Here is a 14,675-nt window from a genome sequence, read left to right on the forward strand (position 1 = left end):
TTCTTGAGGGCTAGACTAATCATGAACAGGAATCATTCACTATTTATCATTGCAGATAGCAGAGAAATCTGAAACTAACCATAGTACAGATCAATTAACTGCAGAGTGACCTAGATTGCTAAATAGCATTTTTCCATTTGTATGTTTCTTTTAATGTGGTCAAATAGCAGGTCACAGACACGGGTCAAAGAATGTGGGATGTAGGGCTGTCACTGTGGAAGTAATAACCTTAAGAATATTCAAAAACTTTGAAGAGATTGATAAAAGATGCACAGATGTGACTAGGAAGAAATTTAATACGTATACATGTGCTGTATAATTTCTTAAAAATAAATTGAGATCAAGAATTGTCTTGAACTCTGTATTTTCTATGCAAGGAGAAATCTTTTTCTAGTGAAGAAGCTGTTCAAGCAGCAGGTGAAGCTTAACATGAACCAGTGGCAAAAAGCTGAACTGAACAGTGAAACCAAAAGTAAGATGACTTCTATCAGGGATTGTAATCAAACCCTATTTCAGGACTCATGCATCAGTCAGAAGCATACAGAAATCACTCTGATTCCATGTCCTGGACTATGCAAGCTAAACAAGATGATTTTAACAGTGAATTTTAAGGCTGTAAGGGATTAACATAAATCTATGAGCCCTTTGAAGAAATAATCCCTGAACTTCTAGGTTTTCAAGAATTTCCTTCTTTTAGTCAGTGCTATATAATAACATTTTATTTCGTGTTTGTGACTTCCCCCCAAAAGTTGAGAACACGTGACTGTAAAAAAAACAAAAAATCAGATTATAAAATCTCCACGAAAAGGCACTTCTACTGGGATTTTTTTTGTGTGTAAAACGTGAAAAAACCACGAAGAGGTTGACGGCTGTGGTAGATTTACCTCTTACACTTTCGGTTTCAAAGAAACTGCTTGCCGCAGTTGCAGGTACCTCGTGCAGTGTCTGATAAAATTATGTGCCAGTCCCAGAGGACGTACATTTCTGTCAGGGAAAGCCAATTCAAGCCAACACGTGTGGAGTGACTCAGTATCTGTGTAGATTACAGAGCTGGAAAAAAAAACCACGGAATCCCCTCGCTATCCCCTCGCTTGCGTGGGCAGCTCGAAGCCAGGGCCCTGCTGCTGTGAGGCGAAAACACCTCACAGCCCGCAACCCGCTCTGCGGTTACGGTTCGTCGAAACTATGACAAGTTGTATAAACGAGGCTCGTATTTAATGGCTCTTATTTAACGGCAGCCACGCACTGCTGCTGAGTCACTTGGAGCAAACATGAGGCAAGCGGCACCGCTCAGCGCAGCGCTGACTGCACCCGCCTCTATGAGGAAGCCGGCAGCCTCGAGGCACCTCAGGGCTGAAAAAAACGGCTTGTTTCCTCCCGGGATAAAACAAGGAGCTTCCCCCTGTAATAAATGACTGAGTCCCAAACAGGACTGCAATCAAAGTTTATAATTTATTAAACGAATAGAGGCAAGCAAACAGCGCTGGGTGCGCCGGGAGTCTCCGCTCCACCAAGATGCGCACCCGTTACATCAGGCGGCTGGTTTTTATGCTCCTAGGCTAATACATATTCATTACTACCTCTAGAAATGGCAGGGTTATTATAATTGGTTTCTGGAATCCGAACCCTCCCAAGGGCACCTGCGTATCAGTCTCCGGTGGTCCCTCGGGGGTCGCTCGTGCTGAAGGCTCGTAGTCTTCCTCCCAGGCTTTGTCCTTCAATCGTCCTTCAGCTCCCCCTTCCTTCTGATTTGGTAGCCTCTGGGCCGGATGTCAGAGACCTGTGCAACGTCCCGTGCAATAGTCAGCAGTTTTCTTTTTTTTGAAAACCCCTTTGTTCTCTTAACCCCTAGACCCGGGCCTCAATGTTAACCCTTCAAATCCTCTACTGACACGAATTGCTGGACCATTCCTTACAATCCCCCATCTTCTTTTTAATATTATCATGTCTCTTCTTCAACCTTTGCTAGTAACGACTGGATTTCATCTGTCGGTTCTCGGGGGGTCCATTTCTTAAGCATCATTATTGACACATCACCCTTCTTCTCTACCGAAGTCACCACAAATTGGGTACTATTTATTATTCGGCGTATCAACAACGTAAAGCAAGGTATCATACACGGTATAAACAATAACGTCATTACACCACATACAAATAAAAATAACATCCTCTTAACCCATGGTCCACTGGGCAGCCATGAAAACAAATCCCAATCCATACCCTTCCAAGTTTGTACTGGGACGTGGGCTAACTTCCTAATTTCCTTTGTTATCTGCTTAACCGCTTTTCCATTATCATCAATTTGTAAACAACAATTACAATCGTTCGGTTTTCCACACACTCCCCCTTCTTCTGCTAGTAAATAGTCTAAGACCATTCTATGTTGAAAGATAGCATTCCTCATCTGAGTGGATCGATCAGCCAAAAGATCCAAGGCCGTCGCTGTTTGATTGTTGCAACCTAATTATTTGGTTCAAATTATAAATAGGTTCTCGGGCTCCCGATACTACCTCATTCGGGTTCCAGGTAGCTGGTCCATAATGCTGTATGATTCTTTCAGGAGGCCATTCATCCTCTCCCCATTTTTGGGTACTACCCCCGGCTAAGGAAGCGTCAACAGATCGTTTCATTCTGTTCAGGTAATCGTATAATCTTATTCCTAAATAATTTCCTTGTGTTTGTGACAATAAAAAGAACACGGGTCTTATGTACCCAACATAGCATATTCCTGACCAGTTTCCGGGTAGCCTCTTGTAAGCACGTTTGCCACACACCCAATAATGTCCCTTTAGGGCCCACGTCCCGTTTGGAAAAGGACCATCCCATCCCTCTTTACCTTTTGGAGCATGAAAATACAGAGTGTCCTTGTTACCGAGCGGTCCTGTTACAATGTCTGCCCCGTTTGTACTCGTATATGCGCACTTCCAAGCTCCCGCATTGGGTTTCCACTTACAGTTACAATCAAGTTCTCTTCGGAGGCCTGTCATATTATGAGCTGACCAGAAATGTTTAAAGAACACTCGCCTCCCATTCTCATCCTGCCATCTCCAGCGATAGACCCGTACCACATGCTGTTCCTTAGTGGTGTTATCACGCTGACAGCTCAAGATCTGGCTGTCAAATTGTCTCCCCTCTTGTGCTCTTGCCACGGTTTCACATCCGGATCCAAAAAATTCCCTATATGAGCATTGCAGCCAAGTCCCGTTTCTCAGCTGGACATGTGTGGCATTCCATCTCCCACTACGTGCTGTACAGTTTAGGTCTACATCCAGGATCGGTACAATCATATCCGGGAGACAGAGTCCAATTGCAAATGCTTTTTCCTACCGCTACCGTTCCTGTTCTGTTTAAGCAGTATATACCCCGAGCTGACGAGTGCAATCGCTATGGGCCTCCTTCCTCCTTCCAAAATTGTGTCCCATTAAGAACTTCACTCAAATTACTGACCCACCACTTGGGTTCGACCGGGCCAGCTACCCAGGGCCATCTTTCAGTTCCCCCCGGTCCTCCACAAATCCAGCAGTTACTAAAGTTAAAGGCCTTGGCCACTTCCTCCCCCAGAGTGAAGAAGTTATTCCTCCAGTCTTGCCCATGGCTCAGTTGCCCCTGTGAAAACAATACCAGGAAGTATAGCATTTCTTACCCTTTTGTGCCATCCAATCTTGAGGGTGTGGGAAACACCTTCAATCAAGGGGTTGGGCCCGCTTTCAGGGTCGATTTGAGCTTGTGTTACCATTCGGCCTCTCGGGGTAATCCAGCTCCTGGAAAACTAATCACAATTATGGGTTTTAAAAAAAGGTCTTTATGTTACTTTTCTCAGGACAACGTGACCTTAGTGCGGGAGAAGTCCAGTCGAGGCCCTGTCCCTCGGCGGTCAATACCCATAGGGGTTGCCTCCCTCAGTGGACCATACACACCGCAGTGGAGGGTCCTGCCCCAGTCTTGCCTTCTCCCTTTCCTCCCTTCAGACTTATCCTCTTTATCCGGCGCCCTTAATTCATGCAGAACCTCATTGCCAGAATATTAGCTCCTCCTTAGTCTCAGTTTCAGTTCCCCAGGAGTGGACTCAACCCTCCAGGCTTCGGTAGTTATTGGTCCTTTTACTCTGGATGCGGGGGTCCAACCCCTTTCTGCTGTTCTCACAGCTGTTTCAGTAGTAAGTAAAACAAGGTATGGTCCCTCCCATCGGGGGTTCAGTGATTCTTCCCTCCAGGTTTTTATTAAGACCTTGTCTCCCGGTTGTATCTTATGAATAGCAAATCCCAAAGGTGGTGTTTGAGCCATCATCCCCATTTCTCTTAGCTCTTGTAATCTCCTTCCAATGGTAATTATATATTTCTGGATACTACGATCCTCAACTACGTTGTTCCCTAGAGGCATCCCTTGAGAATAAGGCATACCATACAACATTTCATATGGTGATAATCCAGTCTCACTGTGTGGTTTAGTTCTTATGTTTAAAAGTGCCAATGGTAAGCATTTCGTCCAGGGCATTTGTGTCTCAATCATTAACTCAGCCAATTGTTGTTTTATTGTTTGATTCATTCTTTCTACTCTCCCTGAGCTTTGTGGGTGCCACGGAGTGTGGTATTCCCACTGAATACCTAACGATTGACGTAATAATTTTATTATTTTAGAAGTGTGTGCCCTGATCAGAATCAATGTGCTGGATTATCCCATATCTAGGTATTAAGTGTTCTAATAAAATTTTTACCACCGTTTGTGCTGTAGCTTGTGCTACGGGATAAGCTTCTACCCACTGTGTTAAATGATCTACTATTACCAATAGATATTTTATCCTCCCTACCTTAGGCAATTCAGTGAAATCAACTTGTACTTTCTCGAAAGGTCTATAGGCTGTTTTTCTCCCTCCCGTGGCTGCTTGTCGAAACACTTTCTTATTTATTTTCTGACAAGTTAAACAACCTTGTGTAATTTGCTTTGCTATTTCAAAAATCCCAACGCAACCAAATTGTTCAAGTAAATGATCACTTAACGCCTTTGTACCCCAATGTGTTTGTGTATGCAAGCGTTCCAATATTTGCCTCGCGTATGCTTTTGGCAATATCTCTCGCCCGTCAGGCAGTGTCCATTTTCCTTGTTCTAACTCAGCCCCTATTTTCTCCAGTTTTGTTTGTTCCTCAGGGGCAAACTTCTTTTCTCCTCCCTCTCGCCTTTCTTCCTCCCGTATTATATTGATTTTAGCGACCTGAATCCTCAATGCTGCTTCCTGGGCTTCTTTATCTGCTAGATTATTTCCTCTGGTTCGGTAATCTAATCCCTTTTGGTGTCCTTTCACATGTACCACTGCTATCTCCTTTGGTTCTCTTAATGCCCTTAAAATTTTTATTACTAATTCTTGATGTATAAGATTCCTCCCTTGAGTATTAATTAAACCTCTTTCTTCCCAAATTTTTCCAAAAGTGTGGACCACGCCATATGCATATTTAGAATCTGTATATATAGTCCCACTTTTCCCCTTTAATAGTTCCAGGGCCCTATATAGGGCATACAGCTCGCAGGCCTGAGCTGACCATGATGGGCTCAAAGGCCCTGATTCCACAGGTTCTAGGTCCTTATTAATTATTGCATATCCTGATTTTCTTTTTTCCTTCCACTACTCGGGAGGAGCCATCTACAAACAGTGCTCCTCCTTTCTCCAACTCAGTATCCCTTAAATCTGGCCTTACTTTAGTCTGGGTCTCAATTACCTCTAAACAGTTACGTTGTAGTTTCTCCGGCGGTTTTCCGAACAGAAATTGTGCTGGACTCTGAGCAGAGGTTACCCTCAGTTCTAAGTCAGGGGAGTCAATTAGTATTGCTTCATACTTTAGGATCCGGCTATCCGTTAACCATTTTTCCGCTTTCTGTTGTAAGACACTTCTGACATTGTGTGGAGTATACACCTTTAAAGGAGCACTAAAGGTAATCTTCCTAACTTCTTCTATTAATAATGCTGTAGCGACCAAAGCTTGGAGACAAGCAGGCCACCCTCTGCTTACTGGATCAAGTAACTTAGAGCAATACCCCACGGGTTTCTTAATCCCTGCCCAGTCTTGAGTAAGAACTCCATATGCTGTCTGGTTTGATGTGTTCACAAAGAGATAGAAAGGTTTTTCCAGATCTGGGAGGCTCAATACAGGTGCTTGTATTAATGCCCTTTTTATTTCCTCGAATTTCTGATCATCTTCTGTGAACCACTTAAGTTGGTTATTAGTTAATTTCTCATATAAGAATTTGACCTTTTCACTGTAGCTTTCAAGCCATGGTCTACAATATCCTAATAATCCCAATATTTGCCGAATTTCCTTTTTAGGTTGTGGGGGTCTTAAGGATAAGATCCCAGATACCCTGTCAGGATCTAACTTCTTTCTTCCCTCACTCAGCCAATGTCCTAAGTATTCAACTTCCTGTTCCACAAACTGTAACTTTGATTGAGACACTTTTAATCCCTTTTCTCCTAGAAAATTTAATAATTTAATAGTAGCTTCTCGGGTTCCCTCTTCAGTTTCTCCCGCTACTAATAGATCACCCACATATTGCAATAATTTTACCTCCCTGGGTAATGTGAAATCTTGTAAGACTTTCTCTAAAGTTTGTCCAAATAGATTTGGTGACTCTGTAAACCCCTGCGGAGCACAGTCCATCTTAATTGTTGTTTTCGTCCCGTTTCGGGGTCCTCCCACTCAAAGGCAAAATAATCTCTGGATCCCTCATCCAGAGGGCAGGCCCAAAAAGCACCTTGCAAATCTATTACACTATACCAAGTATGTCTGGGAGATATACGACTTAGTAAAGTATAAAGATTTGCCACCACAGGGAATTTAGTGATTGTTCGCTGATTTACAGCTCTCAGGTCCTGTACCATCCTGTATGACCCATCCGATTTCTTTACGGGGAGGATGGGTGTATTATGAGGTGACATACATGGTTCCAGAGTTCCTTTTTCCAGAAGTCTGTCAACTACAAGTTTTAATCCGTTTTGACCCTCCATTGGTATAGGGCTTTGTTTGATTCTAATTGGACGATGTGGATCCATTATTTGAACATTTATGGGGTCCATTTCTATCTTTCCAGTTTCCCCCTCCTTATACCATACTGAAGGGTTAATGACTTCTTCATCCTTTTGTGTTAAAGTGTATAATTTAATCTGCAACTTGGCCCCTGGCTTTGAATGCTCAAGTTTAATCTCAAAATCAAATCCCTTCCTAATAAATTGTATTCCGCTTCAGGGAGCAAAAGTGAATCATTAAAACAAATTTTCTTCTCTGTTTCTATTTCTACATCTTTCAAGACAGGTACCTTAAAAGGCTCTCCTTTTGCCCCTGCTACTGACATGTAACTCTTCCCTTCTTCTATTCCTTTTGGAAGTCTTTGAATAGTGGATTTTTCAGCCCCTGTGTCCACTAAAAATAAAACTTCCTCTTTATGGGGACCAATTAATAGTTTTATCAAGGGCTCCGTTGATGTTGAAGTCCCCAGAAGATATAGCCCCTGACACCCCTATTCTTCTTTGAATATTTTCTCATCTTGTTCCCGCTTACGACAGTTCCTCTGAATACGTCCCTTCTTGTTGCAATAGTAACAGACGGGAATTGTGAATCTCTCTCAATAAGGCTGCCCCCTAGGTGCTTTCTCTATTCCTTTTTTCCTCCTCTCTCCAGACGGGGTCTTTTCCTGACTTTCTCTTACTGCTGCTACAAAGATTTTGGCTTTTGCTTTTTGTTTTTCCTCATCTCTCCTAACATATACTTTCTGTGCTTCCCTAATCCTCTCTCTTGCCAGTCTTCCAGCTTTTCTAATTTCCTTCTTATGTTCCCCCAGGATTTAGCTACAAATTGTGTTCTAAGGAGTGCGGTTCCGGCCAACATATTCGGGTCAATTCCAGAATACATTTGTAGGCTTTTCCTTAATCTCTCCAACCATTCTATTGGAGATTCATCTTTCCCTTGTTGTTCATTAAATGCTTTATTAATGTTTTGCCCTCGGGGAACCGCTTCCCTTATTCCCTGTATGATTAATGTTCTCAAATCCCCCATATTCTGTCTTCCTTGGGGTTGTTGATGATCCCCGTAGGGATCCACATTTGGCCGTTTTTGGTCTCCCGGGGGTCCTGCTTGATTCTGTCTTTCCCAAATTCTCATTCCAGCTTGCCTAATTATTCCCCTTTCCTCAGCAGTAAATAAGATCCCTAAAATGGACTGTATTTCTTCCCAGGTATAAGTATTAGGGCCTAGGAATTGATCCAATTTTTCAGCTACTCCGAGGGGGTCATCTAATAGGGTCCCCATTTCTTTCTTGAAATTCCTTACATCTGTGGTATTTAATGGGACTGCCACAAACCTGATGCCTCCCTGATTGCCTCCGAGGGGTACCTCTCTTAAGGGATATAGAGAAGCTCCCTCAGATACGGCAGTCCTACTTCTCGTACATGCAGCTGGAGATCGGTCTAATTCCGGTGCTGTTGGTGGTAGAGGCAGGGGCAACGGTGGTACTGGTGGAGATACCACAGCCACCGGAGGGGTAGGTGGACTGTTAGGATATGGAGGTGGTAGGTTATCCAATGGCTCCCATTCATCATCTTTTTCTTTTTCCGGTTTTTCTTCTTCTTCTTCAAACTTCTCGTCTGCTTTTAGTGTAAATATTGAGGCTGGAAAAGGAGGTGAAGTCCTGATCCATAATCCTGCACAATCACTTTCCCCCTGGCTAAAAGGTTCCTTTGAATTAACATGTATATTTAAGGCCTGGCAAATCCAGTCTTCAAAGGATCCAAAAACAGGCCAAAAGACATGTGGTCTTAAAGGCTCCTTTGGCCATTCTATCATACAATACTGGACCACTTTTAATTTACATTTTCCTTTTCTGGGGCCCCCACCGTTCCAATTTCTAATCATTATTCCTAATGGACTTTCTGGTGGTACGTCTGGTAATTTGCTCCCTTTCTTCTGGTGCCTGGCCTTCGATTTTGTCTGACCCACCTAGGAATTCTACTATGGCAATTCCCACAGCCCTTGGTTACCTCAGTGAGAGTGTCCCGCAGGGGGTTTAGGACCTGGCACCCACCCACGAATCCTACAGGAATCGCTTCGGTCCTTCACCGGCCCAGTCCCTCGCGGGAGAGTGGAACTGCGGTTAGAAGACCTCCACAATCGCTTCGGAACTAAGTTCTGTCTCAGTCACACTCTCTCACACACACACAGGCAACCGGATCCCACCCAACCGAACGGTACACGCCTTAAATACTCACGACTCCGTCGTCTTCGTTCGGATCTTCGCGCGCAGAACTACGGGCAAAATATTGTGCTGCAACCGGCAAAGGGAGCTCATAAAAAACCAAACCAAACTCTTTGCTTGCCTTTATTCAGGTACAAGATGGCGTTAGTCCCGACCCGACTCGAACAGGAGCCACCAAATGGTGGGGCGCCTCTCCTAGAACAAATCAGAATTCGGGAACCAAAGCCATCCCGGACGAGCCCCCAGTTGTAATAAATGACTGAGTCCCAAATAGGATTGCAATCAAAGTTTACACCCCTGAGGCGGGGAGCGGCTTCCCCGGGAGCTTTCCCGGAGGAGGAGCCCGGCCAAGCGCCATGCGGCCACACCCCCCCCCAGCCGGGGCGGTCACAAGCAGCGACGCCCCGCCCCGAAAAGCCCGCCTAACTCCCTTAGGCGGCTCTGATTGGCCATATCCCTCAGAGCGACGGGAAGAACGACCAATCAGAAAGCGGAACTCCCTGAGGGGAGAGGAGGGCTCGGAGCCCCCTGAGGGAGCGGCGCCTCCCCGGGGCCGCCTGAGGGGAGGGGACGGGCGGCGCTGAGGGAAGGCGGAGGTGCGCCGCGTCCTCCCGTCCCCTGCCGCCCCGTGCTGCTGTGCCATGGAGGACGTGCTGCCCTCGGGCCTGTTGGAGGTCTGCCTGATGGTCGGCGTGCCCAAAGAGCGGCTGAGGGCGCTCCTGCAGGTGAGGGGGGTCGGCGGGCTGAGGGGGAGCGGGAGGCAGCCTCCGTGGGGCAGCCTCCGTGGGACAGCCTCTGCAGCTTCTTCCCCGGCTTTTACCTCATGTCCGAGCCGGGCAAACTCCTCTCTGCCCTCCTTGGGCTTCTCTCCCCAAGTGTTGACGCGAGTGAAGCACCTGGGTGGCCTTCTTGCTGTCATCGGATGCAGCAGAAATGCTTGAAAAGTTGACAGGAGACTGTCAACAGCAGGGAGAATTCTACAAAAATGTGAAGTAATTACGCTTTTTGGAAGGTCTGGGCTTTGGTGAAGGATGCAAAGTGGCTTTATATAAGCTGGAACAGCAAAATGCTTGAATAGCGTGTATCCTTTACAGGTTAACATCCCATTTCCCATCTGTGGTGGAAAAAAAGCTAGAAACAAGAATAAATACCCTCAGGATAACATAGAGGTCAAAATCCTGGTATTGAGGTTAAGGTTGGACTCGTTAAGTGCTCCCAATTACAACCTGTTTGATTCAGGTGCAACAGGAGTCGATAGGTTGGACTCAGCCTAGAATATTTGTAACGTGCTCGTGACCTGCCGCTGCACATGTGAGTTAACAATTAAAGTCCTCTGGTTAATTTTGCTTTGTTGATATGTGCTGATGGCTCTGCTCGAAGCTGTCTGGCTGTGGGAATAGCCGTGGTGCTGCTGGCACATGCTGAAAGCCAAGCTCCTGGTCCCATGGATCTCTGCTGTCTTTCTTCAACTTGGATTTGGCCGTGTGCTCTCATAGCGTTAGATAAAAAAGGCTTTGTTAAACGTGTTATTGGTGCTTACTCACTCAGGAGACGGTTTCTGCTGATGTCAGCTTCTTAAGTGATAGTGGCTAAAGAGAGGTTCAAATTCCAGGATCTCATTCATGTATACATTCAAATTGGGGAAGTAGTTATGCCATAAATGTTACCACCAGGCTTTTGAAATCGGTGTGTATGTGTTGTTTTGGCATCTGCTTCAGGAGCAGGCCCAGAAGGGATGAATTTTCTTTTCACTTTCATCCACTGTTGTATACTCAGTTTGATCTCATTGCTTCCAAAAACATGTGGAACAATAAATAGGAAACTGGCTGAAGAAAAAAAAAAAAAAGCCTTTCCATTGTTCTGATCACATCACGTGCTTTGAATCCTCTTTTTGCTCACAGTACAAAACACAATGTCAGAAAGGAAAGTAGTCTCTATGGGTGTGGATGTTACTACAGTAACATCTCTTCAAGCTGTTACACCACAGAATAATTGTTATCTTGGGGAAAGTTTGTAGGTTTATCCCACTTCCTTTTCCTTCCACAGCACTATCTACATGAGAAAATGTTGGGCTATGTTTTGTGTAATTCCAGTGAGTGCAGAAAGAAGAGAACTTCTGACAGGAATAATAAAATGTGGATGAAAACCGGTGATATTTACAGATATAACAGTAGGATAACCTTGTCAATGCTTCAGATCTTGGTCTGGAAATTGTGTTTATGCATTAACTTTATTGCAGCGTGGAGTAATAAAGTCAATGAGGTCAGTGGGAGCATGATGTTTAAACCACTCCCCAGACAGGAGAAGTTTTAAGAGACTTACCTGTTGTCAGTGGGGATTCCGGGAACAAAGAGACAGTTTTGCGCAGAAGCTTCTGGGCTGTCACCCATTAATTGTCCTTATTGCCAAGATAATTTTTGCTCTAAGATTTCCAGATATAAAGCTGAGTTTTAAAGTGATGAGTGTGACATCCCGGCAGTCTGTGAGGCATCTGGGATCTTCCATTGGCTCCATCATTGTTGGGTTTTAAATCTACCCACCGCCATTAGTATTACAGATGTTGCTCTTTAATGGCTGTGTTGTGCTTTCTGGCCATCCCAAAGCAGACGTCACCACCAAACCAGGTTTTTTTTGGACTTTTTCTGTAGTGGCCTCCTGGAAGTGAGGTGTCATGTTGTGCAGAAGCAGCCAGGTGTGATCACATTGAATATTAGTCAGCAGTGTGAGCTTGTGGTAGTGAAAGCTGCCGGGTAATGGCCTGTGTTATCAAGACCATAGCTAGTAGGTGAAGGTAAGTGATGATTATTGTTATTATTGTAGCTCAGTGCTCATTCACACATGAAATACTGGCCCACTTTTGGATACCTTGATGCAGACAGCTGCTGACCAACAGGAGGGCTACCAGAAGAAGTGGTTTAAGTTACTTGAGGGCTGCAGCACAAGTTGGGAGAATCTGCTTCTCAATGGATTTCTGAAACAGCTGGATGAGACCCAGAGCAACTTGATTTAACTTCAAAGTTATCATTGCTGTCACCTCCAGAGGTCCCTTCCTCTAGGGGACGCTTCATACCTTTCCCTGCCCGGTTCTTCCTTAAAGAAGCCAATTCTTTGGTGACACCTGAGGTGGAATTAACTTCTTCAGCGATGGGAAGAGGAGAATGCCATCAAGGAGACACCAAATAGTCGAGATCACACGGCTGAGAGGATGCTCCGTTCTGTGTTTTCAACACTCTGCTTCTTGTTTTTGTCTAAAGCAGTGTGGTCATTGTTTTTTTTTTTGTTTGGTTTGTTTTGTTTTTAAAAAAGTCTCTTTTATCTGTGTCGCATGTGGCACTGTTATCACAGGAACATAATGGGTAAATAGCAGTGGAATAAGATCACGGACTTCAAGAATCTTGCAGAATTACAGGAGAGAAAAGGCACTAGTCTTTACAAGAAGCTAGGTATGCCGCAAGGACATTGGTAGTGAAATGCAACAGTCAGAAGAGAAGCATCCCGAAACAGAGAAGTGGCAGGAGAAGCAGAGAGTAAGAAATGCTCAAAGAATAGTAGACACAAGTGGATGTTGTTGGGTTGCTGCCTATTCGTTCTCTGAACTGAGAGGGTAAGAAAATATGACTTGGGCTTTAGACATTAATACAAACTGATCTGGCTGTTGACAACTGGGTCACTGAGCCAGCGACAACGCTGACGAGGCTGTTCTGTGGGAAAAGAAATAAAAATCAAATTGGTGTCTAATGCCTCTCTTGTAGTCCCAGCCATCAAGGCCCTGCCACGTTAGGAGCTGTTAGGCTGAGAGGCCGTTAAATCGCTGGCTGCCATCCAGCGCTCTGTAGCATAGAGATGCCTTCAGAGGAAGTCGGGGATTGCCTTGTCAAAGCAGCCTCCCATCAAAAGCTCTGCGGGGCAAAGCTGCCAAGTTGAGATTGCTGATGTTGGAGTGGGTCTGTGTTTCCCTACCACAACAGCCTCAGGGCTAAGCCTTAATTCTTAACTTCCTTCTGCAGTGCTTAGCAGCGTGGATTTTTTTCTGTTTGTGTTTTATTTTTTTGAGAGGGATCGCGTTAGATTTCTCTCTGGTTGTCAGTCACCAACTAAGAAAAATGACACCTGAAGTTCTTGGCGGGGTATGGCACTCAGTACCCCGATTTGTAAGTTGCTCTTAAAGTCCTTGCTGTACCTTTTGAGTATCTCAGTGGATATTTACCTGAACTTTTGTCTTTTCCCCTCTATTTCTTTCTACTTCAGACTCTGTTCTATGAAATAATAGTGTTTTTTTCCCCACACTCTTTATTTCTTATTTTTATGGAAATATTTTTTTTCCAAGTATGCTATTATAGAGTATGGTGGATCTTATAATCCAGTAACTAATATATCATGAAGGTAAGTATTCCTTCTCATTTTTCTTGTGGTGCTTCACACGTGAAGAAGACTGCTGGTGGGTTCATCAGCTGGAATGTGTAAGCTGAGACTTTCTGTTACAAAATTTTGACAGAGGAGGATGGGCTTCAGTGAACAGAGCCTTGTGTATTACAGCTACCTGAAAAAGTGGGGCAAATAATGAGGCCAGCGTTGGTATTCAAGGATTATTTAAAATATAAGTGATAGTTGCATCGTGCCTTAAGGTAAAAGAAGCTGCGTGTATGCTTTGTCTGTCTTCAAGGTTGGCAAAAAGTGCACACGGAAAGGCTTGTCAGCCACAGTGAGACTTGCCTTTCCTGTTTCCAAATATCTGTTGGCTAAGCAAAACTCTCACTTGCTGTTTTTGCCTTGCCAAAGGAATTAAAATTACAGTGAAGTAGTTAAAATGCAGCTACTCATATCAGGTGCATGGTCAAGAATCCAAAAAGCTCTCTGAAGTAGAAGGGAATCTCCTTTTCTGAGGACTTTTCCCACAGTTTTTCAAAGCGAGGCAGCAAGGGCTCTCTGTGCAGTAGTACCTCACGAAGTTGCCTGCTATAAAATGTTGTAATTTCATCTTGGGATGTCTGTTCCATTAGTCATCAGGATATGTAAAAAAAAAAATAAATCATGGCTTCATGTCTTACAGTAGCTTAACATTGTGTTTATTATAACACCGACTTTTTTTTCTTTTTAATCACATTCTTAATCTCTTTATAAAGTTGCTTTGTGAAAGGACCTTCCTCCTTCTCCTGTGGATGTTATTCTGAGTCAAAACATAACTTTCCCTGAAATTGAACAAAGACTTATGCAGGCAGTTCAGCTCTGCTTCCTTTATTTTGTTTGCTTTCATTTATTTGTTGCCTGGTTTATTTTGCTACTTTATAGAGAGCTTATGTTTAATCCTAATGCTTGGAAGGAGGAAATACCTTATTTGATATTTGTTAGTTTTCCTATGTGAAAGGGATTACTGATAAGGCATGTTTTTGAAAGTTGAAAAATGATTCTTTACCGATTGAAAACGACCGGATTATTCCCCT

At 44.1% G+C, this 14,675-nt stretch overlaps 2 protein-coding genes across 2 annotated transcripts in view; one reads left to right on the plus strand and one right to left on the minus strand.

Annotated features, from left to right (window-relative positions):
• Window positions 1-1,433: 1,433 nt before the first annotated feature.
• LOC121065181 (protein NYNRIN-like) lies at window positions 1,434-9,687 on the minus strand. Its single transcript, XM_040547783.1, has 4 exons — window positions 9,657-9,687; window positions 8,508-8,650; window positions 3,832-5,617; window positions 1,434-3,606 (listed from the first exon to the last, which is right to left on the minus strand). Exons 1-3 carry the CDS (start codon window positions 9,685-9,687, stop codon window positions 4,634-4,636), a joined length of 1,158 nt encoding a protein of 385 aa, XP_040403717.1. The 3' UTR covers window positions 1,434-3,606; window positions 3,832-4,633.
• Window positions 9,688-9,764: 77 nt separating this feature from the next.
• DENND3 (DENN domain containing 3) overlaps window positions 9,765-14,675 on the plus strand; it is a 37,670-nt gene continuing 32,759 nt past the window's right edge. Inside the window, exon 1 of the mRNA XM_040547373.1 lies at window positions 9,765-9,959. Within this exon, the coding sequence (XP_040403307.1) occupies window positions 9,876-9,959 (84 nt within the window). The 5' untranslated portion in view covers window positions 9,765-9,875. The remainder of the gene's footprint in view (window positions 9,960-14,675) is intronic.

This window comes from Cygnus olor, chromosome 2 (assembly GCF_009769625.2).
Source record: "Cygnus olor isolate bCygOlo1 chromosome 2, bCygOlo1.pri.v2, whole genome shotgun sequence".
In the NCBI taxonomy this organism is placed as follows: Eukaryota; Metazoa; Chordata; class Aves; order Anseriformes; family Anatidae; genus Cygnus; species Cygnus olor.

Excerpts from the sequence above, each read along its gene's own strand:
- LOC121065181 (XM_040547783.1), bottom strand. The coding sequence starts at position 9,687 with ATGGCCAATCAGAGCCGCCTAAGGGAGTTAG. Across the intron at positions 8,651-9,656 it reads GAGCCGCCTAAGGGAGTTAG|CCTCAATATTTACACTAAAA; the intron begins GCGGGCTTTTCG and ends CTCCTTTTCCAG. Across the intron at positions 5,618-8,507 it reads CTACCCCTCCGGTGGCTGTG|TGGAAGGAAAAAAGAAAATC; the intron begins GTATCTCCACCA and ends CCTCCCGAGTAG.